The sequence below is a fragment of the Lissotriton vulgaris genome, chromosome 2_1, assembly GCF_964263255.1.
Source record: "Lissotriton vulgaris chromosome 2_1, aLisVul1.2, whole genome shotgun sequence".
Classification (NCBI taxonomy): domain Eukaryota; kingdom Metazoa; phylum Chordata; class Amphibia; order Caudata; family Salamandridae; genus Lissotriton; species Lissotriton vulgaris.
In genome coordinates, this window is record NC_141687.1 from 1,918,685,953 (window position 1) to 1,918,711,770 (window position 25,818).

At 49.0% G+C, this 25,818-nt stretch overlaps 1 protein-coding gene across 11 annotated transcripts in view; it reads left to right on the plus strand.

The window, feature by feature from the left end:
* Positions 1-25,818, plus strand: part of AKAP13 (A-kinase anchoring protein 13) — a 1,375,395-nt gene that overhangs the window by 1,143,100 nt on the left and 206,477 nt on the right. For all 11 annotated transcript variants that reach the window (XM_086958098.1, XM_086958099.1, XM_086958104.1 and 8 more), the window contains 4 exons: positions 866-1,012; positions 2,274-2,524; positions 3,073-3,198; positions 3,293-3,410. In XM_086958098.1, coding sequence (XP_086814224.1) covers positions 866-1,012; positions 2,274-2,524; positions 3,073-3,198; positions 3,293-3,410 — 642 coding nt within the window. The remainder of the gene's footprint in view (positions 1-865; positions 1,013-2,273; positions 2,525-3,072; positions 3,199-3,292; positions 3,411-25,818) is intronic.

The window sequence follows — 25,818 nt, forward strand, 5'->3', positions numbered from 1 at the left end:
CAGGGTCTACCTTAGGAATGACTTATATGAATTATAAAAGAAGTGTTGGGCCTGGCAAGATTTTTACTTGTCTGATCGACACAGCAGTCAAAACTTCATGCACAAGCTCTGCAGTGGCAGGCCTTCGACATGTTTAAAGGGCTTCTTAAGTGGGTGGCAGAGCCAGTGCTGTAGGCCTACTAGTAGCATTTAATGTACAGGCCCTGGGCACCTGCAGTGGACTTTACTAGGGACTTTTAAGTAAATTAAATATGCCAATTGCGGGTAAGCAAATGTTACCATGTTTTAGGGAAAGAGCACACATTAGCACTGGTAGCAGTAGTAAAGTCAACAAAAACCAGAGGTATGAAGTCAAAATATCAGGGGAAACCACGCCTAGGATGACAGGTCTAACTGTACCCATGCGTGTCGTCCTTAAATCTGATAGCCATATTGATGCAGATCATGGTTTTCTGAAGGAAAAAAAACACTACAAAAGAAAACAAAAGTCTGAATAAGTGTCATTAAACTTTGTAATGTTTTGTCATGTCTTAGTTTTCAATTGATTGTTATTGCTTTTTTCTCCATTGACACGCACAGTTGTTTTGGGGTAAAATGGCTATAAAACCATAATGACGAATTCTCAGGCAGGTAAAAAAAAAAGTGCAGATACCTTGATTGTTTTCCTGCCTTGGTCATTCTCCAAAAGAACAATAGAGAGAGAACTAGATTAGGTAAGAATTGTTGTAGACTTTGCTCCTCTGTCCTTAAACTCACAGATCTGTTTTGGTTTTCAGATATATGCAGTACTTATACGAGTGGTTTTCTACCCTGAAAATAAAATAATTTAAGTATTTCTGCTTTGGGGAATGCCATTTATTTTCAGGAACAGATATGAATGAAGGTCAGCTCATGGGTGATTTTGAAATAGACTCAAAACAGCTTGAGGCAGAATCCTGGAGCCAGGCTGTAGACAGCAAGTTCCTCCGACAGCAAAAGAAGGATGTTGTCAAACGGCAAGATGTTATTTACGGTATGAAAGCAAGAAATTATTTTAATGTCCACTTCTGTCAAAACCTTTGTTTAATATGCTGATGTTCAACTTGGCGCATACCTCTTATTACCTAGCTAAAAGAATGTTCACTGTGTGTACATCCGAATACTCAATGCATTCTTTTTCCTTTAAATTGTTTATGAAATCTAAAAGTGGTATCTTAAAGATGTCTCACTACAAAATGCCACTAACAATCAGCATTTTGAAGAGTAAGAGAACTATAGACCTGAATCTGATATTTGCTTTTTCTCACAATTATCCGCATTTGCATCTTACTTATGCTTTTGAGGGGAGATGTTCAATTAAATTGAGCCAAATGTAAACTGCATGTATTAATTTTGTACTCTTCGAATTACACAAGCCTCTAGATTTTCCACTAAATCTGCTGCTGATCGAAGTACCTTATTGATAATTTCAGAAATTTCCATCTTTAAAGTACAGTTGGAGTCCACACTTGTTCACTAGTTGTGGTTGGAGTATTTGTGAACCTTTTTGGCATGTTCGATTGATATCCTCACACTACTCAAGTGTAACAAAAGTTGCTTGGTCAGAAGCTTCCCTTTTAATTTCCTGAATTAAGCTTTTATGCTACTTATTGTGTGATTTTCACTGTGAGGTGCTCACTAATTTTGATCTACTCCTCTTGCACACACTAGAGGATAATAGATAAGTCATTTTATGTGTGCCTTCATAATTTAGGAATATAAATACAGTGATATCCCATAGTGTTCTTTGTTTTATTATGTGCTTTCTAAATGTTAACATTACAAAAATGTGCCTTATGTAATTAAATGAACTGTTTCCCATTAATGTTGCTTTGCTTGGTTTGTAAAATATCATTTTAGAGTAAGAAATTAAATATATCGCACCTATGTTTCTTTAGGGTGAACAAGGTATCTTATCAGTTACTCTATTTTATCCCATCCCTTGGCTTACATGCACCTTAAAATAATCATGTTGCCAGCTATGAATTGCTTGTCTTATTTTTTGTGCAATGTCACATTTGTAAAGAAACATTGCCACTCATTAACTAATTTGAAATAACCTATAACTTGAGTTACAATATCCTAACATTAATGGTCATTGCAGCTTGCAAATGGAAAATTATGACTACGCCTTTACTCAGTTTGTAATGTGTAGTCATAAGCATGCATCAGTCTTTAGTTTAAGTTTTCATTAATGAATGATTGGTACATACCTTAAAGAAATATCTTGTGAAATCTTTTGTCACTCTTTGCAGAACTTATGCAAACAGAAATGCACCATGTCCGTACCCTGAAAATCATGAGTGATGTGTACAGTCGAGGCATGATAACCGAACTGCAGTTTGAACAGCACATGGTGGAAAAGATATTCCCTTGTCTGGATGATTTACTGAAAATCCACAATCAATTCTTTCAACATATATTGGATCGCAGAAAAGGGTCCCTGGTAGAGTCAAGTGATAAAAATTATGTTATCAAGAAAATAGGCGACCTCCTAGTACAACAGGTGAGCATTAGAAGTTGCTACTATTGCTTGAACTTTTGAAATTCAAATTTAGGCTTGGTTATCTAGTATTGTGCCAGGTAGGTGTTCCACATCCCTATACGTCTCAGTGTAATATATTTCAACTATGATTTAGCAACTATTAGCAATCAAGCTACTTCAACACAAATAATAGTTTGCCCAAAATACCCCTACCATAAATTAACCTGCAGACCTGTTTAAAACTTCCAGTTTTCTGAAAACCTTACACTGGGTGCCTATATTTCACACTTGTTCATTCAGCACACTGCTAAGCAATGTGTCCTACATCATACCCGCACCCACGTGGTCATCACACATACCATGGAAACAATTCCCACATTGGATCAAAACCCAAGACAACACCTTTCCAACCACACATTAAGCGCTTCTGTTCCCCACTTAAGACAAGCTATAAAAACGTTACAATGCAGTGTTTTGCCTCATTGTTTTACAACAATGAACTGATTGTTGGAAAAACAGAAGTAAACAAGGTTTTTAAATGAAATCCTTATGCTTAACTCTTTATCCAGTTTTCTGGGGAGAATGCAGAGCGAATGAAGAAAACTTACGGCAAGTTTTGCGGCCACCACAATGAAGCAGTGAATTTTTTCAAAGACCTCCACTCAAAGGAAAAACGGTTTCAGGCTTTCATGAAGGTACACATCAGGCTATCTTAACAGTTTTTTTTTAATATTGATCTGCATACTTTCTCTTTCACGTGTGATACTCGCCTTGTCTTTTTACTTTTAGAAGAGAATGAGCAGCACAGTGGTGAGACGACTGGGAATACAAGAATGTATCTTGCTGGTAACACAAAGGATCACCAAATATCCAGTTCTGTTGCAGCGCATATTGGAGTACACCAAAGGTTAGTGTTGGATGCACTTCTGTAAAATAAAGTGGTTTTGAATGAATTACAGTGTAAACTAATATGCAGGAGATTAGTTAATGTTAAGCACAAATTACGGTGTTTCAAATAACCATGATGTGGTCAAATTTGTGTGGATTAAGATGAAGTCCATTTGTAAAAAAAAGATCTACAGCTTGATTCATCAAGCCGAAATGGGCTCGCAAAGGGCCAGATTCTGAGAATCTGGCCCTTTGCGAGCTCTATTTTTGCATTTGGGATTCATCATCTCAAATGCAAAAATCGGTAATAGCGATTTCGCTATTTTGCGATGAATTACATTTAAGGAATCTCAATTTGAGATTCCTTAAATGCAATTCATCATCCATTTTAAAATTGCGAATTTGCAATTTCGGCCGCTATTTACCGCAAGGTCAAACCTCGTGGTAAATAGCGAAAACTTAGAAAAATGCTTTTAAAAGCACTTTTCTAAGTTGCATGTTGCACACACACATGTCCTTTGGACATGTGTGTGCGCAACACCTGTTCGTATTTACTGTTAAGGGGTGCTACAGGGTGTCCTTTGGACACCCCTGGCACCCTTTAAATCGCACTCTTATTTGCGATTAGCAAATTGCTAATCGCAAATAAGGAATACTCCCCATTCATTCCTATGGGCCAAAAGGCCCATAGGAATGAATGGGGAGTTATTCCTTATTTGCGATTAGCAATTTGCTAATCGCAAATAAGGAATATGTAGGAATCGCTTTTGTTTTTGCGATTCCTACATGAATGCCGTTTTGCGAGTCTGAAATAGCGATTCCTTATGATTCGCTATTTCAAACTCGCAAAACGGCACTATGATGAATCCGGCTGTTGGTTTCCACTGCGATCTTTTGCTTGCAGAATTTTTGTTTAATAACGAGCAACAGTTTTTAGGTGAGCAGTGTTCTCTAGGTTGTTGATAACATTGTAATCATTAGAGCATGTAGCCTTTGTATTTATGCAGCTCATATTGTATGCTGTATCTATTAGTCCTGTAAATTATCTATGCTTAGGTCTCAGTCTTAGAAAAACCAGGGTACAATAGAATTTGGATCGCCCTAGACAAAAACGTGAAATACAAGATGTTGGCAGTTTGCAAAAACTGGTATTTTTGTTATTGCATCAGAAAAATACCTATTTGAAGTAGGTTGAAGGACTAACACATTTCTAACTTTATTAAGGTATTGTGCTATTATTGGTATCATAGTTTAAGGCAATAGCACACCACGTGTAAAAGAGTCATGTCTTAATACATTTGGGGATATTAAGACTGAAGTGCTCACTGAACAGTTGGACAGCTTGCCAAGAGTGTGTGTGTGTTATCTTAAAAGTTATATAAGCTTGTTTACGCTCTCCTAAAAGCTAATTTTCAGGAATTTGTAGTTGTTTCAATGTGCACGAGGTTGGATTCCAAAACCGTTGAATATTCTGTAGATCTGAGTTTTGCATGTTTCCCCACTAAACATTCCAAAGATCGGAAAAAGTAAGGAAAGTGTTCCTTTAAACGCACTGAAAAAGTCATATGTATTGAAATATGTTAAGCGGAGAGAATGGAACATTTCCAAGCCATCATACGGGAAAGTTTCAATTCTATTTAGGACTAGAATGCGAGAATTATTAATCATATTTACAACTACTTCACTATATCCGTATGATCTGGGTGGGGGGTGGGGGGGATAATTGCCTCCTAGTCCTTAATGGAGTTTAAACTTTGTTACAATAGCTAGGATATTTTTCATTCTTGCCAGTACTGGAGGAGAGGATGATGCCAGTTTAAAGTTTGCTCACCACAAGCCGAGCTACATTCAGTAAATTGAACAGGTGAAGACATCCGGGTTCAGTTTCCAAAGGCTGGAGTCCCAGAAATGGCGAGACTGCCAATCCGCTGCACAATTCTCTTGGTCGAGAATGTATTCCGCCATGACGGAGCTCTGGTGATATAGGCAGAAGTTCCAAAAAATGCTCACCAGATCAAAGAGTGACCTAGATCGAGTACCACCCAGATGGTTGATGTAACCAAAGCCGGATCTGTTGTCCATTTTGAGAAGCATCCAGGACTGAATCCTGTCCCTGGTCCAGCTGCAGACCGCAAACAATCCAGCCAGAAGCTCCAAATAATTTATATGTATCTTCTTCTCTGGAGGAGACCACACACTACTTGTAGAGAACTCGCCACCTTGAGCGCCCCAGCCTGACCTGCTGGTGTCGGACTCTATAATGAGGTCTGGGGCCAATCTAAAGATTGCTCTCCCATTCCTGGCCTCCATGTGTTAGAGCTATCGCTGAATTTCTTCTCATGCCGTGGACAGAGGGACCAGGTGGCATAAGAGAGCTCTTGCATAGATGGACCTCCATGATGCGTGGCAGAGCCTGGTAGTGGAGAGGTCCCGGGTAAATGTCCTGAATAGAGGCCGATAGAAGCCCCACCAGGTGTGCAAGTTGACACATTGACACACTTTGGCGTGACCAAGCCTTCCAGAGCTTATGAAAAAATCTTTGCCACCTTGTGTGACGGGAGGCTCAACGTTGCTGCCACAGAATCGATTACATGGCTTTTTGAGAAGGTACGTGGAGGGATTTCCCATCGTTGATGACAAATCCCAGGTTGTCTAACAGATTGACAGCATCTTGCAGGTGAAGAGTATGTTGCCCACGTAGACAATCATGTGCAACAAATAAAGGTGTCTCAACAGGAAATATTTAGAGGCAAATATTAAGAACATTCACAGTAGTTGCAGAGAAGAACAAGAAGAAACAACACAGGGGAGACATCAACAAGTTGTTCAAAAATTGCTGGAAGGATTCTTCCTGACTGAACGCTTGAATGTGCAAGGACTTATGCCGCTGCAACTCAGTCTCCCGATGGCCCCTGCCACTCTCGACGGAGCCCTATTGGCTGTCAAATCCCTTGGGAGACGCTAACTCCGGACACTCAACCTCCTGGACGCCAGGCCAGGTATGTGTAGCTCCCCGTACCACCTCCAGTTACTCTACGTCTACCAGCCCTGTTGAAACCTGGCTGATTATTTGCCTTTCCACCTCTGCATACTTCAAGACGCCTGCGAGACATCTATTCGGTTTCTTGCTCTGGACATTCCACCAGTGATGCTCCTAATCAGATCTGTACTCACCACATACCCCCCTGAGTATTGAAAACGTATATCTCCTCCTGACCACCAGCAGTCCTCCCCTATTGACCTACTGGCCCTGTGCTGTGCAGATCACCCTGCCGTTTGCCTCACACCTTTGCCCAACCGCTATTGATAATTCGCAGCACTACAAACTTTTTGTAACCTGGTCCTAATGATGACCTATTTTGATATCAGGTCAAAACGTTGTCAACTTTCTAGCGCAATTACTTGCTGCATTATTGTCCTGCCTTATTGCTCAATTTATCCATCGCTAAGCTATTCTCAAATGTATTTGAACCACTATTGATGTTCTTTTGTAAATATTGGTATCACTATTTTCTTGCGCCTTCTCTCACTGATTTCACTTGTCACTTTGTGACGGTCACTTCCTCACAATTTTGTTCAAGTGTACATGCTACATATCATCTAATGTAATACAGTGCTTCCTCTTCAACTCATCTATTTTAGGTATATAAACCACTCTGACCAATTTTTGCATAACTCATTGATGTCTCCCTGTGTTGTTTTTTCTTGTTCTTCTTCATTTGAGACACTGTTATTTGTTGCACATAATTATTACCCTGGTTTCAACTGAGTTTACGGGTTACCTCTTGTTATCTGTTCAGGTAGACAATCAGGTGCAAGCCCTGTGCCATAGGTGCTTTACGACCGTTTTGAGAACCTTGGTGAAACACCACGGGCGGAGGACAGGCCGAAGGGCATATTGGAAAACTTGAAGGGCCTGTTGGCGCCAGAGAAACTGAAGGAAATGCCTGTGCTAGGGGAAACACAGTGACGGACAGGTAGATGTCCTTCAGGTCCAAACTAACCATCCAGTCGGCGGGAGGAAGCACATCGTAAGGGGGTGGATTCCCTCCATCTTAAAGTGGTTATTGAAGTCACATGAATTTATAATTGCCCGCTGGCCCTCATCTGCCTTGTCGACCAAGAATATGTTGCTGATAGAGCTGTGAGGGTGCAGAGCAGTAGGGAAAATAACCCCTTTTGCCAGAAGTGTGGTGACCTCTGCATCCACCAGCGTGGCTTCTTGGGCCGAGAAAAAGAGGTGGCGTGGACGGATTGCGTGGACAGGGGAGCAAATGAACTGTATTTGAAACCCCTGGATGGCCTGCAGGAACCATGCATCTGATGTGATCTGTTTCTATACCTGGATAAATTTCCCAAGACGGCCCCCTACTTTTAGAAGGGTGAACACCGGAGTTGGAGGCCTGATCAAAGCCTCTTGATCCGCATCCTCTGAACTACCTTCCTCTGGTCGGGTAAAATCTGCCGAATCAGGACTGGTCCTGGTATTCTTCCCTTCTGGAGCCCTGCCTTCTAGGTTGGTATTGTGAGAAGGACTGGCCGTTCGATCCGCCCCTGCCTCCTCAGGATCAAGCAAATCAGTAGAGTCCTCAGTAGCAACAGGGGTATCATGCCATGGAACCGGGGTTTGACGAGAGGGGTGCCAGTGCCTTGAGGGGCCCGCAGCTTCATCATCCCTAAGGGGTCAGGTGAGGCTTGTTTGGGGGGATACCTAGGCCTGTCGCATCCAAATTGGGAGTAGAAGTTGGGTGTTGTGCCAATAAAGCCTCTCTAAGAAGCTCAAACGTGTCACAATCCACCTGTTCTCGCAAGGGCTCTTAGCTGGAATCAGGCCTAGGTCCTGAAGGAGCGGAAGGGGGGGTCGGAGGAGCCTTGGCGGCAGTCAGCTTTGCGCATGCTACCTGTTGGGTGCTGTTCCAAGGGTGTCATGGCTTCCTCCATAGCTCGATATATAGAGGCTTCAACTCCCTGAAAAAATTGGTCATCCCAAGGAAGGGCACTTAAGGGGTCTATCTCACGCAACATATCTTCTGACATCTCTATAGCAAGCCAGGAGGTGATTGTGGCAATCAATGGGCAGTAGTTACTGCAGGAGGGCTACAACCCCCTGAGGGAGCACTATCTCATTCGTTTATGGTGGGTACAAGCAAGGTAGAAGTGCTGCTTTTATGGTTTTCATCCGACAATAAAGCTTTTTTTACTTGACTTGACTAGAAGTGCTGCAGTCTTTATGTTAGAGCTCGGTGTCAGCTGTAAAGAGGGGTGGGCAAAGCCACACAATCAGATGGTTCATAGCCCAGGGACACACCCCTGGTGCAAATATCTTAGTGGGGATCCCTGCCTGTGAGCGTTTCCCTTGAAACAAGGTTCTGACAGCCTAAATATCAATACTGACCCCGCAGGAGGATTAACAGACATGCACTCTACAGACCCATATCAGCATCAGATGATTTGAAAAGCAGGCCGCATCCTGTACAGACCCCGATGCTCAGAGCATCACTCTCCAGGATGACAAGGCTCAGTGGTGGCAACACAGGGAGAAAAAACTCACAACTTGGAAACCTGTGCTGAAGGGATTCAAACTTGTGCGCCATGATCATAGTCGCGCTGTGTCACAGAGCCCTCTAGCAGGTGGAAGACCATCAGATCGAATCACCGCTGTGGAGGAGCACTTAACGTTCCCGTGGTGGGTACCTTCACACGTACTCCCAAATCAATTGCGAGTAATGAAGCACAAACTGAACAAAATAATCCCTGCAAATAAGGCCTACACACCAGCAATATGAGAGAAAGGGACTGAGCTTGGCTGCGAGCAGTTGTCTGTTGTTCATTTCCCTTAAATTCCCGGGGCTTCATGTGAATTGTGGTTGTGGTTAAAGCAAAATGAAATGGCTACTGTTAAATAAACAAAGAAAGTGATGGCAGAATCCTCACCTCCTGTCCTGCCAAAGAATTAGAGTTGAAATCACTTCTCAGTGCAGTGGCTGGAGAGTAATGCAACCTACAAATGCATATATGTTAATTTTCCATTGTATTTTAATCTGCTCCTATTTGTTAATCATATATAAGAATATATCATTCAAAAAAGCCTGGAAGGTCTTCCAGCCTTTCATTAGGTAGATGTATGAATGATAGTAACAAAACTCAATCTCTGTTATGCAAATTGTTTGATGGCTAGAGCCTTTGATGTATGTTGAGCTGGGATTTTACAGTAGTAATCATTGGCATTAGTAGATGCACCATTTTGTTTACTCCACTATAAACTGTCTGAGAATCTTTTTTTTTTTTTTTTTTCTCTCAAAGACCTTTATTAATATCTTGCATTGTTGAACACGGCTTGGTGCCTAAAACCTTCTCAGGCCGGCAGCATAGTGGGTAGTCAAGTAAATAGCATTAGTCTCAGCGTATTTATACACAGCATGCTGCCTACAACCCCAGCGGGCCGGCCGCGTCATATAAACATTTGGTCTCGAAATTCAAACTTTCTTATGTAACTACAACGTACAAACAACCGGGTAGGTAACTTTCCTGTCAATAGTGGAACTGTCTGCTCATGCATACATTCCGGCTTTTGCTCAATTGTGAATATCTTATGATGCATCACAAAACACAAAATCATTTTTGTATTCTCATCCAGGAACTTGCAGTTTCCCACAGGGGGTATCCCACATTCCGGCACACCCTTAGAGGTCTTAACTGTGCAAACCTATCAGTGACGTGTACCCATGTGCATGACAGTTAATTCTAACTCGGCTAACTCGAAATATCCTATATGTGAGTCATAACAGGGACCCGCCTTCCTTCACATCTGGCTCCTCGGCCGAGTAGTTTATGGGGGCTAGCTTGACGGCGTAGCCGCTGGGGAACCACGTGGCCTCGCTAGTAGGTAGGTTGTTAGTGGTGACCAAATATCCCTGGCCCGAGATGCACTAGGTAACAATTCGGCATAATTAGTGAGATGCTCCTGACAGTAAATCATATCAACTGAAAGAGACACGTTAGTGATAGATTCCTTACCTTAGAATATCCGCGTCCACGTTGTTAGCGCCGGAATGACGTCGTCGGAGTACTTAGACGCCGCCCATGCGCGCTGACGTCCATTCTTCTTTTTTCCGCGCCAGCTAGCGCAAATCCGGAGAAGCTCTACCCCTTAGTCTTTTTTGACTAAACTTTTTGATCTTTTTGATCATTTCTCGACTCGAGTCTTCGACTCCAACGGTGCTGGTAGGGATGCCCGGGTTAAAACCCAGTTCCAAGTGCGACCGACTGATGTCAGTTACCGACCTCCATCGCCGGTGCCTCAAGTGTTTAGGCCTAGACCACGACGACCGCACCTGCTCCGACTGCCGGGCCCTGACGTCTAAAGCTAGGCGGGAGTGGTCCCGCAAGCGACTGGAACTCCGGCAGTCGGCCCCGCGCCGCTCCAGGTCCCGGTCCCACAGGAGGTCGCGGGACCAGTCAAGGGGTCGGAGCCCTTGCGGCTCCTGGAGTGGACATCGGTTGTCAGGATCCAAGTCATCAGGTAAGAGGCATGAGAGGTCGGAGAGACATCATCGTTGCTCCGACCCACCCCGAAGCTCGCGCGATGTGGCCGAGGGTTCGGGTGACACCACCCACGCGGCTCCGACGGAGTCGCAGTTGTCGCCACCTGCCCCACACCTTCGGGTCCCTGGGCATGACGCGACGCCTGAGGAGATCGAGCGGTACCTCATGGCCCTGAGGTCCCTCCCTCCTCAGCCGGGTTCCGTCGTGCCTCCGGGCCCAACGGCCCCGGCTGGAGGGCCTAGCGGGTCGGGTGCTTCGGCTCCGACGCCGTCGGGTGCTTCGGCCCCGGCGCCGCCGGCGACTTTGGTCCCGGCGCTGCAGGCCCTCCCTGGATCCGCTTCCGGATCCGGGTCGTTGCTGGTCGACCTCGCAACCTCACCGACGCCAGCCCTTCGGGTGTCGCCCCCGGCGCCTGCTATGGGCTTCGTCCCTGATCCTACCCTCGTTCCGGCGCCGGAGCAGCGCCGCTGGGCGCCACCCTCGACTGCATTTGGCGATTTCTAATTCCATGAACTACAGGAGATGGGTGTCAAGGGTGATCAGGAGGAGTCTGAGGACCCTCTGGCACAGGAGTGCTGGTCTCCACAGTACTGGACATATTAGCTTGGGGCGGCCAGTGGACTTGACACTTCGCCAGACACTGGATTTGTCTCCCCTCCCACCGTGGCTACGGAGGAGGGGGCAGCTTATAGTGTAGTGTTTACGCAGGCGGCCAAGGCCTTAAGCCTTGAGATCCCTGTCGCGGCCGTGAGGACTAACCTCCTCACTGAGGTTTTTAACCCCTTCGATGCTGATGACGAGCTCAGCTCGTCATCACCCACGGGTGGCGTGTGCTGATGACGAGCTGAGCTCGTCATGCATCGCGGTAATTAAAAAATTGCCGCACAGCGCAAAAATCGCCGCAGCAGCGATGCGGTTAAACCGCAGGCAAGCTCCAATGAGCCTCTGCTGCCGTTTAATGAGGCCTTGTGTGACGTTCTTGTGGGCACTTGGTCCAAGCTGTGGATAGGAACGTGGCCAGACTCTACCGCCCGGCCCCGGGCGACCCTTGCTTTTTGTCCACCCATCCCACCCCTGAGAGCCTGGTCATCCAGGCCTCCACCTCCCAGACTGCATTCCCGACGGCTCCGCCCGATCGGGATCCAAGAGGTATGAACAGTTCGGGAAGAAGGTGTTCTCGTCCCTGAGTTTTGGACTGCGATCAGTCAATACCGCATGTCTCTTGGCCGCTACACCCACACCCTGTGGGACGCGGTCGCGGACGTGCTGCCACAATGTCCGGAGGAGGTCCGGGCAAAACTCACCCAAACACTTACTGAGGGTCGAGATGCAGCGCGGAATTCCATCCGGTGTGGGCTGGACACCACGGACTCACTGGGCAGGGCGATGGCAACGACGGTGGCGGTTCGACGCCACGCCTGGTTGAGGTCCGCCAACTTTTCGGCTGATGTCCAGGCCACTATCTTGGACATGCCGTTTGATGGCCGTCGTCTCTTTGGCGACAAGGCAGACCATGCGCTTGAACGATTTAAGGACTCCAGGGCTACGGCCAAGTCCTTGGGCCTCTCGGCCCAACGCCAGAAAACGGGTGCTTTTCGCTCCTTTCGTGGCCACGGAAGGGGCGCCCCCACACGTACTGCCAGCCACACTCCGCAGAATGTACAACAGCGCGGTGGCGGCTGTGGAAACCGCCGTGGCGGCGGTCGGGAACAACGGCGAGGCCAGTCCACACCTTCCCCTGCAGCACCTGCCTCAAAACCCTCCTAGTCCGTGCTTTCAGGCCCATGTGACGGCAGTGGGGGGCAGGGTTCACCATCACCTCTTCTACTGGCGCACTGTCACGTCGGACAGGTGGGTGCTGCAAATCGTCCAAAGGGGCTACTCCCTCCCCTTCGAGGCGACCCCTCCAGCCATGCCACCGCAATTCCAACGCGTGTCGGGGGATCACTTGCAACTTCTGCAAGAGGAAGTCACGCCCCTCTTGGCCAAGGGGGTCATCAAGCGCGTTCCTGGGCCAAAAGTAGGGTGTGGTTGTTCCTCCCACTACTTTCTGGTACCCAAGAAGGGCAAAGGGGGCCTACGCCCTATCTTGGACCTACGGAACGTCAACAGCTTCCTCCGAAAGGAGAAGTTCAAGATGCTGACTCTGGCTCAGGTCTTAGCTGCCCTTGACCCCGGAGACTGGATGGTAGCGTTGGACTTGCAGGACACTTATTTTCACATCCCCGTCCTGCCGTCCCACCGGTGTTACCTCCGGTTCACGGTAGGCCACACGCACTTTCAATTTACCGTGCTCCCCTTCGACCTTACAAGCGCCCCACGGGTGTTCACGAAAGTGATGGCGGTGGTCGCAGCCCATCTGCGCAGGTTAGGGGTGTCAGTCTTCCCCTACCTTGAAGACTGGTTGTTGAAGGCGGGCTCGCCCCAGACAGTCGTCAGCCACCTCCAGACTACTACCGATCTCCTGCACCTGCTGGGTTCTCCATCAACGTGCCGAAGTCACACCTGTGTCCCTCTCATAAGCTCCTCTTCATCGGAGCGGTTCTGGACTCGGTGCAGTTTCGGGTTTATCCTCCCGAACAGCGGGTTCGGGATATTCATGCTCTGATTCCGATCTTTCAGCCTTTATCCCGAGTCTCGGTCAGGTTGACGCTGCGGCTTCTGGGGCTGATGGCCTCCTGCATCCTTCTGGTGCATCACTCCCGGTGGTGGATGCGGGCTCTGCAGTGGAACCTGAAGTTTCAGTGGGCGCAGCATCAGGGCAACTTGTCCAACCATGTCTTGATCTTGGAGGGCACTGCAAGACAGTTGCAGTGGTGGCTCACTGACCGCGATTGGGTCAGCGGCAGATCCCTCTCCCTACCCCAACCGGAGCACGTAGTTGCGACGGACGCGTCACTCCAGGGCTGGAGGGGAGGGGGGAGCCACATGGGAGAGGCGGAGATCAGAGGTCTCTGGTCTCCGGCAAAGTCCCAGCACCACATCAACCGTCTGGAGCTTAGGGCGTTCCGACTTGCACTGAAGGCATTCCTCCCCTCTGTCCGGGGGAGTGTAGTGCAGGTGTTCACGGACAACACCACCGCCATGTGGTACTGCAACAAACAGGGTGGGGTGGGGTCGTGGAACCTGTAGGAAGGTACATCCTGACTATGGTTGCCCCCAACTTTTTGCCCTGTGTTTTAGCTGGTTTTGGACATAGTCGACCTGGGACCCTGCCAATCAGGACCCCAGGCCTACTGCTCTCTCTTTAAAATGGATTCCATGTACCCTAGGTACATTTCCAATTGGTACTGGGCCACCCTATCAGACCCTGTAACTCAGGGCATGGGTGTACCCAGGGCTGCCAGGGGCTGCAGCATGTATTATGCCACCCCTGGTTGGCCTCTTAAATTTGACACAACTGGCTGCATGACAGCTGGGGCAAAGTCGTGTAATCACCCTTTGCTGTAGGTGTAGTATACCTATACCTAACCCTAAAATGGACACACAGATTCCTATCAGTCACTCCTATGGCAGGCCTTGACAATCCTGAAGGCAGAGTGCTTGGAATCGTGTGAGATGGTGCTCTGGCATGAGCTGAGCCTGTCTGCAGCTTGCGGAATCAAGTCCTAATAGCTGTTCCATGATAACGCATACCATATACTCTTAAGTGCATTATAATCCTCGCGGTTAAATGCTAACTTTGGTATTGCTTTATCAAAACATGTCGAGTAAGGTGTCATACGAATTGGAATACTAACCCCTCGCCAATTCTGGCGACGGGGTTAGCATTCCACCCTTCTAGAGGGACACGACATGTATGTAACTGTGAACCCCGGTTAAAGTTAACTGAAGCCTCAGCTCCACAAAATGGATGCTGCCACCACAGACACGAGTCTGACCCCCTGCAGCTGGGAGTCCTTCCAGTGAGGGGAGCCTGGACAAAGGGTTTCCTGTCAGGGGCGGTGCTAGCACCGTCCCAGACATGGTTTTGTGTATCCTGGGTAGGCAGGGCTTTACAGGAAGGTGACTGCTGAGTGGCACCCCGGTGCTCACTACGCATAGGCCGGTCTGAACCAGTTCCAGGGGCACACCAGCCCCTGGCCTGGGGAAGTCCGGCATGGCTGAGGGGTGTAACCACCCCCCACCTAGTCCCACCCATAGGCAGGACCTAGTCACCGGGTCAGCCCCCTTTTTTAGTATAAAGATGGGAGCGGGCCCCCTGTTAAAATTAGATCATCTTTGGAATCAAGATACCACTTTCTTCGAAAGGACTTCACGATTTCTTCTTCAAGATTCTCCCTTGTGGCTAAGGAGTAGTCACCCTGCATCAAGCGGGCACCATCCTAAAGAACACTGCGGTCTGCTGCAAGTCCTTCATCACGAATCCGACGACCCAGCTCGACGAGACCCGGCTTCCCTGGCACCTCTGACCTCTACTCACCTCTACAGCCAAGCTGAGAACCGTGAGTGCGACGAGACCTCGAGGGACCGACGATCGCCAAGACTGCACGACATCTTTACTGCAAGCCCACCGTGTCCTCCACTGGTGAGTGCTTTGGGGTCCGAGAAGCCCCGACCCTGCGCAGCTCCAGCACCCAAGATCAGCCTCCCTGCATCTCCACGATCTGCGTGGGGCCCTTCTGCTGTTTGCTGTGCACCGCGTTGTTTGGCTACTAGCCGGCTGGCTTGTGGCCTTCTGAACGACGCCCAACGACTTCACGACTGCTGGTCTGGTTGCTCCAGGCTGGCCCTTGCTTCCTTGTTCAAGAGAGGCACCCCGGACCCTCCTGGTCCACTCCAGACGCCATTTTAGGTCCACCGCGTGGGCTTGAATTTGCCAAGGCTTTGTTGCCCAATCCTGGGTCCAGCGACGCCGACAGCTTCTAACTTCGTGGGACAGCTCGATCCTCCATCCTGGTCGCCGACAACGCCTCCTGGTCCGTGAGATCTTCGAGTCAAGCGTCACCCACTCACCTTGTCGAGGTGGCTACCATCCGGTGCCCTCCTGGTGCCCACTGACTACTGGCTAGTAGTCTCGAACTTGGTCCCCTCTGCTTTCAGGTGTCATCTATCTTCGAGATCCAGGCTTGGATCCAACTGAACTTTCTTCACTGGTCACCGGCCAGCATCTTTTCTTCCGGCTCCTGGTCCGTCTACGAGGATTCCCGACGTCTTTTCAGACCTATGCAGCTGCAGCCCCTGGGCTAGGTAACTTCGGCATTTCGGTGCCCCAGCATAGCCTCACTATCCAAGGGTCAGAATCTATCTTCGTTTTCTCCCTACCAGGTCGGGTTCGCCCGAGAACACTAACTTTCTCTTTCCTAGCTACCATAGACTTTTGTCCCGCATCTCGCGTGAGAGTGCACACACTGCACCCGAGTCCCCTAGGCCTCCTAGAAGTAATCTAACGATTCCCTAGTCAAGTCCTAGCGATTCCAAAAGCTATTAGTACTGTACTTACCTGCTAGGAATTTCGCATTCCACTTTCAGAGTATATGGTTTTCCGTGCCCCTCGGGCATTTGTATATACTGTGCTAACTTAAGTATTTTTGTAAGAGTTTTGGTTTGTGCTTAGTACCCTGTCCTCATAAAGAGTACAGGGCTGTTGTGATCTTTAATAAATAACTGTTTATTTTCATAACACTTGTGTGGTGTCCTTTCACTTGGTATTCAAGGGGTATATGTGTGGTAAACAGCTGGCTTAACACGCCCTCTCGAGTCTTTAGCCTTAGACTGCTCGTATCCATGCTACTAGGATAGCTGGTCTATAAGGTTGACTTACAACCAATCATCAATAAGGGTTGCTGGACTGATACATAGTGGGCACTAGAATAGTGACCACTGCATATCAGGCCACCTTCTCACATTGGTGAGCAGCGGTTGGGATTTGAGCTTGCAGTTGTTTTACCACACGTATCCTAAGAATATCTTGTTGAAAGATCACATAAGTACTGTTAGGTACATATAACTAAAGCTTAGAATACTCTGAGTTCTACTGAACCAGCTGTTGTAGCTCCTCAAGGCTTAGCACACCTTGGCTGCAACTCTAGCAAGGGACCAGTAGGTAACACATAGTGTAGGTAGGTGCATCACTTACACCACACTAGAAGCAGTATGTCGGTCACAGGAGGAAACACTGAGTCTCCCCTTGTGTCAGTTGACCCTCCACAGGTCATCCCTTCAAAATATACTGCTCTTAGCTTCCATGAGATGAGACAAGTGTGTACTCTCAGGAAACTAAAACAGGGGTCTAACCCCACCACTTCCTTTCTGATTGGTCTCTTAGAGGCCTATGATGCCAGTAGGGCTGGTAACCCAGACCCTTCTAATCCAGAAGGAAGTATGCCCTCCTTACAGGGTCCCTTTGATATCCATCCCCTCCATGAGGCAGATGATGCTGAGGAGGAGGATGAGTTGTCTGGGGATGAGGCAGATAAGGGACAGCTAGAAGTCAGTAGACTAAGCAGGTCCAACTTAAGCAGACATGAGCTTGGTACTGGGGAACTCCTGGGCCCACTCTCAGGTCAGCTTAACATTGGGAATGGACGAGTTAGGTCTCTATCAAGAGGCTCTAACAGATCCTTTCGAACCAATGGCTCTCTCAACTCTTCTCACAGAGGGATGTCTTCCCCTAAGAGGAGAGTGTATGAAGCTGAAGAAAGGGCAGTCAAACTGAGGATTGAAAGGGAAGAACTTGCCCTGGCCAAAGAGAGACTTGCCCTTGCTAGAGAGCAAGAATTATGTGGGCTAGTTCCCACTGGTGGCAGCAATAAACCTAGCAATAGGGAAAGGAGTTTTGATACAAAGCACCTGAATAAGATAGTGCCCCCCTTTAAAGAAGGGGATGACATCCACAAATGGATTACTGCTTTGGAGAGAGCCTGCACTGTGCAGGGTGTTCCCCAAAGTAAGTGGGCAGCTATCTTGTGGCTCTCCTTTGATGGTAAAGGTAGAGATAAGCTCCTCACCACAAGGGTGGAGGATGCTAACAATTACCAAGTCTTGAAAAATGTACTGGTTGATGGGTTTGGTTTAACCACTGAACAATACAGGATGCTGTTCAGAGACACCCAGAAAACTCAGTCTCAAGATTGGACTGACTTTGTTGATTGTGCCACTAAGGCTTTTGAAGGCTGGCTACTGGGTAGTAAGGTTACTGATTTTAAAGGATTGTATAATCTAATTATGAGGGAGCAAATCTTAAATAATTGTCAGAACCAGCTATTACATCAGCACCTGGTAGACTCTGAGTTGACCTCTCCACAGGAATTGGGTAAGAGGGCAGACAAATGGGTCAGGACCAGGGTTAGGCCTAAAAACCAGGGTGGTGACCAGAAAAAGGAATCAACCAAGCCTCAAGAGAAGGGTGGGGATAAATCCACAGAGAAGACTCCCCTAGGGCCCCAAAACTCCAACAAGGGTGGTGGGTCCCAGAACACTCCTTCAGAGCAAAAGAAACCTTATTGTCATACCTGTAAACAGGTGGGCCATTACAAAAGTGATGCCAGTTGCCCTAAAAATGGCAATAAGGGAAATACACCCCCAGGTAATACTCCTAAACCTCCTGTTACCACTAGTGGTAATCCCCCAGGTGGTGGGAGTGCCCCCAAGAATGTGGTGGGCATTACTCTGGGCCAACAGGAGGACTATGGCTTAGCCAGGTTCCCTGACCACACTCTTGTCTGTGAGACTGGCATGGGGTTTGCCAACTTCACTACTGGACCCCACATTTTGGGCAAGTATAGACAAGAAGTTTTAGTGAATGGTCAGAAAGTTGAGGCATTCAGAGACACAGGGGCCAGCCTCACCATGGTGAGTGACCATCTGGTCCCCTCTGCTCAACTGACCCCTGGTTTTACTTATCAGGTGACAGACATTCATGGAATGAAGAGAAGGCATCCCATGGCAGTAGTCAAGCTCAGCTGGGGTAATGTCACAGGGCCCATGAGAGTGGCAGTGACAGATAACCTACCTGTAGATTGCTTACTGGGGAATGACCTGGAACTCTCAGCATGGGCTGAGGTGGAACAAGAAACTCACTCCAGAATGATAGGCCTATCCAGACAGGTTAGTGGGGCAGTAATAGCTACAGCCCCAGTCCAAGCACCATTCCTCCCTGAAAAGGTTGGAAGGGCAGTAGTAGCCACTGCCCAGGCTCAGACAGACCTTTCAGAACAGGATAGGAGGGCTGTGACAGTCACAGCCCAAACACAGACTGAGTGCCCTCCTGAAAAGGTTGGCAAGGTTGAAATGGTCTCAGCCTCTACTCAGACAGATAGTGAGGTTGTGAAGCCTGAAACAATGGATCACTCCACTCAAACAGAGAGCATTGAGGAGGAAGAAGAGTCTTCCCCCTCCCAGACACTAGGTGAGAGCCAGCCTCCTCAGGGAACTGACTCTACCCCTGTTGAAGGAACTGCCCCAGAGGTAGTCAGGCCTAGCCTGGCAGAGCCCCTGATGGCAGTGGACCCTTCCCAGGTGGGACCCAGTCTGGAGCAGGTAACCTGCACCTCTCTACCCTGCCTCAGTCAGCCCAGGGCTGAAGAGATCAGGGAGGCCAGTGGTGGACCCCAAAGGGCCCCCTGTCCAAAAGAACCCCTTAATCAACAGATTAGGATCACTGAAGCTAGTAAACCTAGCCAAGTGAAAATAGAACAGACTCCTGAGGGATCCCCCTTAAAAGCAGTTAGGGAACTCCCACAGCTGGACACTGTTGGGCACAGCCAAACATGGGGCCTAAAAACCCCAGACCTGACCTGTCCCTCCAGTAAGCCAAACAGAGGGACTCAGCCTCCAGCTTTAGGTAGCCAGAGGCTGACCCTGAGAGCTCAGTGCATCTCAGCTAAAGAAAGAAAGGCACATATGATGGATGGTGATTGGAGGAAGTTGAGCCCAAAGGTAGAGGAGCCTCACTTCAGTACTCCATCCCAGCATCAGCCTTCTTCTTTCCCAAGACACACCAGAGACAGAGATTCCCTATGGTGGAGACCCTCAGATACCCTTAGGGTGAGGGGTTGCCTAGTGGACCATGACACAGGGGGAAACCAAGCCAGAGCTGGTCCTTCCTTATATGGCCACTTAGGTAATAGAGGCTTACCTGGACAAGGATAGCCTTATCTCCTTTCGTTTGGGGGGGGGTTGTGTAGGAAGGTACATCCTGACTATGGTTGCCCCCAACTTTTTGCCCTGTGTTTTAGCTGGTTTTGGACATAGTCGACCTGGGACCCTGCCAATCAGGACCCCAGGCCTACTGCTCTCTCTTTAAAATGGATTCCATGTACCCTAGGTACATTTCCAATTGGTACTGGGCCACCCTATCAGACCCTGTAACTCAGGGCATGGGTGTACCCAGGGCTGCCAGGGGCTGCAGCATGTATTATGCCACCCCTGGTTGGCCTCTTAAATTTGACACAACTGGCTGCATGACAGCTGGGGCAAAGTCGTGTAATCACCCTTTGCTGTAGGTGTAGTATACCTATACCTAACCCTAAAATGGACACACAGATTCCTATCAGTCACTCCTATGGCAGGCCTTGACAATCCTGAAGGCAGAGTGCTTGGAATCGTGTGAGATGGTGCTCTGGCATGAGCTGAGCCTGTCTGCAGCTTGCGGAATCAAGTCCTAATAGCTGTTCCATGATAACGCATACCATATACTCTTAAGTGCATTATAATCCTCGCGGTTAAATGCTAACTTTGGTATTGCTTTATCAAAACATGTCGAGTAAGGTGTCATACGAATTGGAATACTAACCCCTCGCCAATTCTGGCGACGGGGTTAGCATTCCACCCTTCTAGAGGGACACGACATGTATGTAACTGTGAACCCCGGTTAAAGTTAACTGAAGCCTCAGCTCCACAAAATGGATGCTGCCACCACAGACACGAGTCTGACCCCCTGCAGCTGGGAGTCCTTCCAGTGAGGGGAGCCTGGACAAAGGGTTTCCTGTCAGGGGCGGTGCTAGCACCGTCCCAGACATGGTTTTGTGTATCCTGGGTAGGCAGGGCTTTACAGGAAGGTGACTGCTGAGTGGCACCCCGGTGCTCACTACGCATAGGCCGGTCTGAACCAGTTCCAGGGGCACACCAGCCCCTGGCCTGGGGAAGTCCGGCATGGCTGAGGGGTGTAACCACCCCCCACCTAGTCCCACCCATAGGCAGGACCTAGTCACCGGGTCAGCCCCCTTTTTTAGTATAAAGATGGGAGCGGGCCCCCTGTTAAAATTAGATCATCTTTGGAATCAAGATACCACTTTCTTCGAAAGGACTTCACGATTTCTTCTTCAAGATTCTCCCTTGTGGCTAAGGAGTAGTCACCCTGCATCAAGCGGGCACCATCCTAAAGAACACTGCGGTCTGCTGCAAGTCCTTCATCACGAATCCGACGACCCAGCTCGACGAGACCCGGCTTCCCTGGCACCTCTGACCTCTACTCACCTCTACAGCCAAGCTGAGAACCGTGAGTGCGACGAGACCTCGAGGGACCGACGATCGCCAAGACTGCACGACATCTTTACTGCAAGCCCACCGTGTCCTCCACTGGTGAGTGCTTTGGGGTCCGAGAAGCCCCGACCCTGCGCAGCTCCAGCACCCAAGATCAGCCTCCCTGCATCTCCACGATCTGCGTGGGGCCCTTCTGCTGTTTGCTGTGCACCGCGTTGTTTGGCTACTAGCCGGCTGGCTTGTGGCCTTCTGAACGACGCCCAACGACTTCACGACTGCTGGTCTGGTTGCTCCAGGCTGGCCCTTGCTTCCTTGTTCAAGAGAGGCACCCCGGACCCTCCTGGTCCACTCCAGACGCCATTTTAGGTCCACCGCGTGGGCTTGAATTTGCCAAGGCTTTGTTGCCCAATCCTGGGTCCAGCGACGCCGACAGCTTCTAACTTCGTGGGACAGCTCGATCCTCCATCCTGGTCGCCGACAACGCCTCCTGGTCCGTGAGATCTTCGAGTCAAGCGTCACCCACTCACCTTGTCGAGGTGGCTACCATCCGGTGCCCTCCTGGTGCCCACTGACTACTGGCTAGTAGTCTCGAACTTGGTCCCCTCTGCTTTCAGGTGTCATCTATCTTCGAGATCCAGGCTTGGATCCAACTGAACTTTCTTCACTGGTCACCGGCCAGCATCTTTTCTTCCGGCTCCTGGTCCGTCTACGAGGATTCCCGACGTCTTTTCAGACCTATGCAGCTGCAGCCCCTGGGCTAGGTAACTTCGGCATTTCGGTGCCCCAGCATAGCCTCACTATCCAAGGGTCAGAATCTATCTTCGTTTTCTCCCTACCAGGTCGGGTTCGCCCGAGAACACTAACTTTCTCTTTCCTAGCTACCATAGACTTTTGTCCCGCATCTCGCGTGAGAGTGCACACACTGCACCCGAGTCCCCTAGGCCTCCTAGAAGTAATCTAACGATTCCCTAGTCAAGTCCTAGCGATTCCAAAAGCTATTAGTACTGTACTTACCTGCTAGGAATTTCGCATTCCACTTTCAGAGTATATGGTTTTCCGTGCCCCTCGGGCATTTGTATATACTGTGCTAACTTAAGTATTTTTGTAAGAGTTTTGGTTTGTGCTTAGTACCCTGTCCTCATAAAGAGTACAGGGCTGTTGTGATCTTTAATAAATAACTGTTTATTTTCATAACACTTGTGTGGTGTCCTTTCACTTGGTATTCAAGGGGTATATGTGTGGTAAACAGCTGGCTTAACACGCCCTCTCGAGTCTTTAGCCTTAGACTGCTCGTATCCATGCTACTAGGATAGCTGGTCTATAAGGTTGACTTACAACCAATCATCAATAAGGGTTGCTGGACTGATACATAGTGGGCACTAGAATAGTGACCACTGCATATCAGGCCACCTTCTCACAGAACCTATGCCAGGAGGCTCTGCGCCTCTGGCAGTGGCTGGAACATCAGGGCGTGACCCTGGTGGTTCAACACCTGGCAGGTTCCCTGAACACCAGGACGGACAAACTCAGCTGTCGGTGCATGATGGATCACGAATGGCGTCTGAACTTGGACGTGGCGCAAGGCCTCTTTCAGCAGTGGGGAGAGCCTTAGTTAGATCTATTCGCCACAGAAGAGAACGCGCAATGTCCTCAGTTCTGCGCGTTGGAATTTCCAAGGCGGCACTCGCTCGGAGCGCTTTTCGTCGCGAGTGGAGTTGCGGTCTATTGTACTCCTTTCTGCCTATACCACTTCTGCGAGTGCTGAAGAAGATCAGGCGCGACCGGGCCCATGTTATCCTTGTGGCTCTGGACTGGGCACGAAGATACTGGTATCCCGAGCTACTCAGCATGTCAGTCGATCCCCCGATTAGTCTGCCTCTTCGGGAGGATCTTCTGTCGCAGCAGCAGGGGACGGTCCTCAACCGAACCTGTCCAGTCTCCACCTACAAGCTTGGACATTGAGCGGCGACAGTTGAGGCCAATTGACACGCCTCCCGAAGTCTGTAATGTCATTCTGGCAGCCAGGCGTCCCTCCACAAAGTCGGTATACACCTGCAGGTGGAACACATTTGTGGCATGGTGCACTGCAAAGGCTGTGGATCCACTCTCTGCACCCCTTTCTGAGGTTCTCCTCTTCCTTCTTTCTCTAGCCCAGCAGGGCTCTGCTCTGGGCACTATCAAGGGCTACCTTTCTGCCTTCTTAAGGCTCCCTGATCAGCCTTCCTTGTTCAAGTCCCCGATTGTAAATAGGTTTTTTAAGGGCATCACACACATGTTTCCTCCTGTTCCTTTCGTGGTGCCCCAGTGGGACTTGAATCTTGTACTTACCTACCTAATGTGTGCTCCCTTTGAGCCGCTCCGTAACTGTCCTCTCTGTCTTCTTACCTTGAAGACTGCTTTCCTGGTTGCCATCACCTCTGCCAGGAGAGTGAGTGATCTCCAGGCTCTTTCTTCTACACCTCCTTTCCTCTCTGTATATCCGGACAAAGTTGTGTTGCGGATGAGACCCTCTTTCCTGCCCAAGGTTGTCACGGCCTTCCACATCGGGCAGGCCTTTACCTTGCCCACCTTCTTTCCGCCTCCTCATCCCTCGGAAGAGGAAGAGAGGCTCCACCGTCTGGACCCAAAGCGTGCGCTCTCTTACTATCTGGATCGCACACGCCAGTTCCGGGTGGATGACCAACTCTTTGTTGGTTACGTGGCCCCTAAGAAGGGAAAGGCGGTGCACAAGTGGACCATCTCGCGGTGGATCATCTTGTGTATCCAGGCGTGTTACTCCTTGGCTAAGAAGGAACCCCCTGTTGGACTAAGGGCTTATTCCACTCGGGCCACGGCGACTACCACTGCCCTGGGCCGAGGAGTGCCCTTGCAGGACATTTGCCAGGCAGCTACGTGGGCCTCGCTGCACACGTTTGCAAGACACTATTGCCTGGACAGGCAAGCCCGTAGGGATGGCTTCTTTGGCCGTTCTGTCCTCCAAGACTTTCTAATGTGATTATTGGTTCGCAGACCCACCACCGGTGTTTGTATTGCTGGGGTATCTATTCCAAGGTAAGGAATCTATCACTAACGTGTCTCTTTCAGATGCACAAGTTACTACTTGTGTAACGATATATCTGTAAGAGACATTAGTTAGTGATAGATTCCTTACCGACCCACCCATCCTCCCCGTTCTGCAAACCGATATTTAGGGTTAAGGTCATCCCCTTTCAGGGCCCTACTTTTATGGCACCAGTGTTGGTTCTATCATGGCTCTCCGTATCTGGCGCGAAAAAGCTGTGTATCAGAACTGACCGCAGTGCGCATGGGCGGCGTCTAAGTACTCCGACGTCATTCCGGCGCTGACGACGAACGCGGAGCCGCGGACGACGCCTGCCGTCGCGCAGGGGTATTTCTATGCAAAATTTTCCGGATCCAGACTGACGCCTGGATATATTCTAAGGTAAGGAATCTATCACTAACTAATGTCTCTTACAGATATATCGTTACACAAGTAGTAGCTTGTGCATTAAGCCACGTCCTAAATTTGGGAGCCCTCCCTCTGCCCCACCTACAGGCCACACCCGTCTCTTGGCCATGAGCAGTGCAAGGGCTACATACTTGCGCTGATGCCCCAGTGGGACTTGAATCTTGTACTTACCTACCTAATGTGTGCTCCCTTTGAGCCGCTCCATAACTGTCCTCTCTGTCTTCTTACCTTGAAGACTGCTTTCCTGGTTGCCATCACCTCTGCCAGGAGAGTGAGTGATCTCCAGGCTCTTTCTTCTACACCTCCTTTCCTCTCTGTATATCCGGACAAAGTTGTGTTGCGGATGAGACCCTCTTTCCTGCCCAAGGTTGTCACTGCCTTCCACATCGGGCAGGCCTTTACCTTGCCCACCTTCTTTCCGCCTCCTCATCCCTCGAAAGAGGAAGAGAGGCTCCACCGTCTGGACCCAAAGCGTGCGCTCTCTTACTATCTGGATCGCACACGCCAGTTCTGGGTGGATGACCAACTCTTTGTTGGTTACGTGGCCCCTAAGAAGGGAAAGGCGGTGCACAAGTGGACCATCTCGCGGTGGATCATCTTGTGTATCCAGGCGTGTTACTCCTTGGCTAAGAAGGAACCCCCTGTTGGACTAAGGGCTTATTCCACTCGGGCCACGGCGACTACCACTGCCCTGGGCCGAGGAGTACCCTTGCAGGACATTTGCCAGGCAGCTACGTGGGCCTCGCTGCACACGTTTGCAAGACACTATTGCCTGGACAGGCAAGCCCGTAGGGATGGCTTCTTTGGCCATTCTGTCCTCCAAGACTTTCTAATGTGATTATTGGTTCGCAGACCCACCTCCGGGGTTTGTATTGCTGGGGTATCTATTCCAAGGTAAGGAATCTATCACTAACGTGTCTCTTTCAGATGCACAAGTTACTACTTGTGTAACGATATATCTGTAAGAGACATTAGTTAGTGATAGATT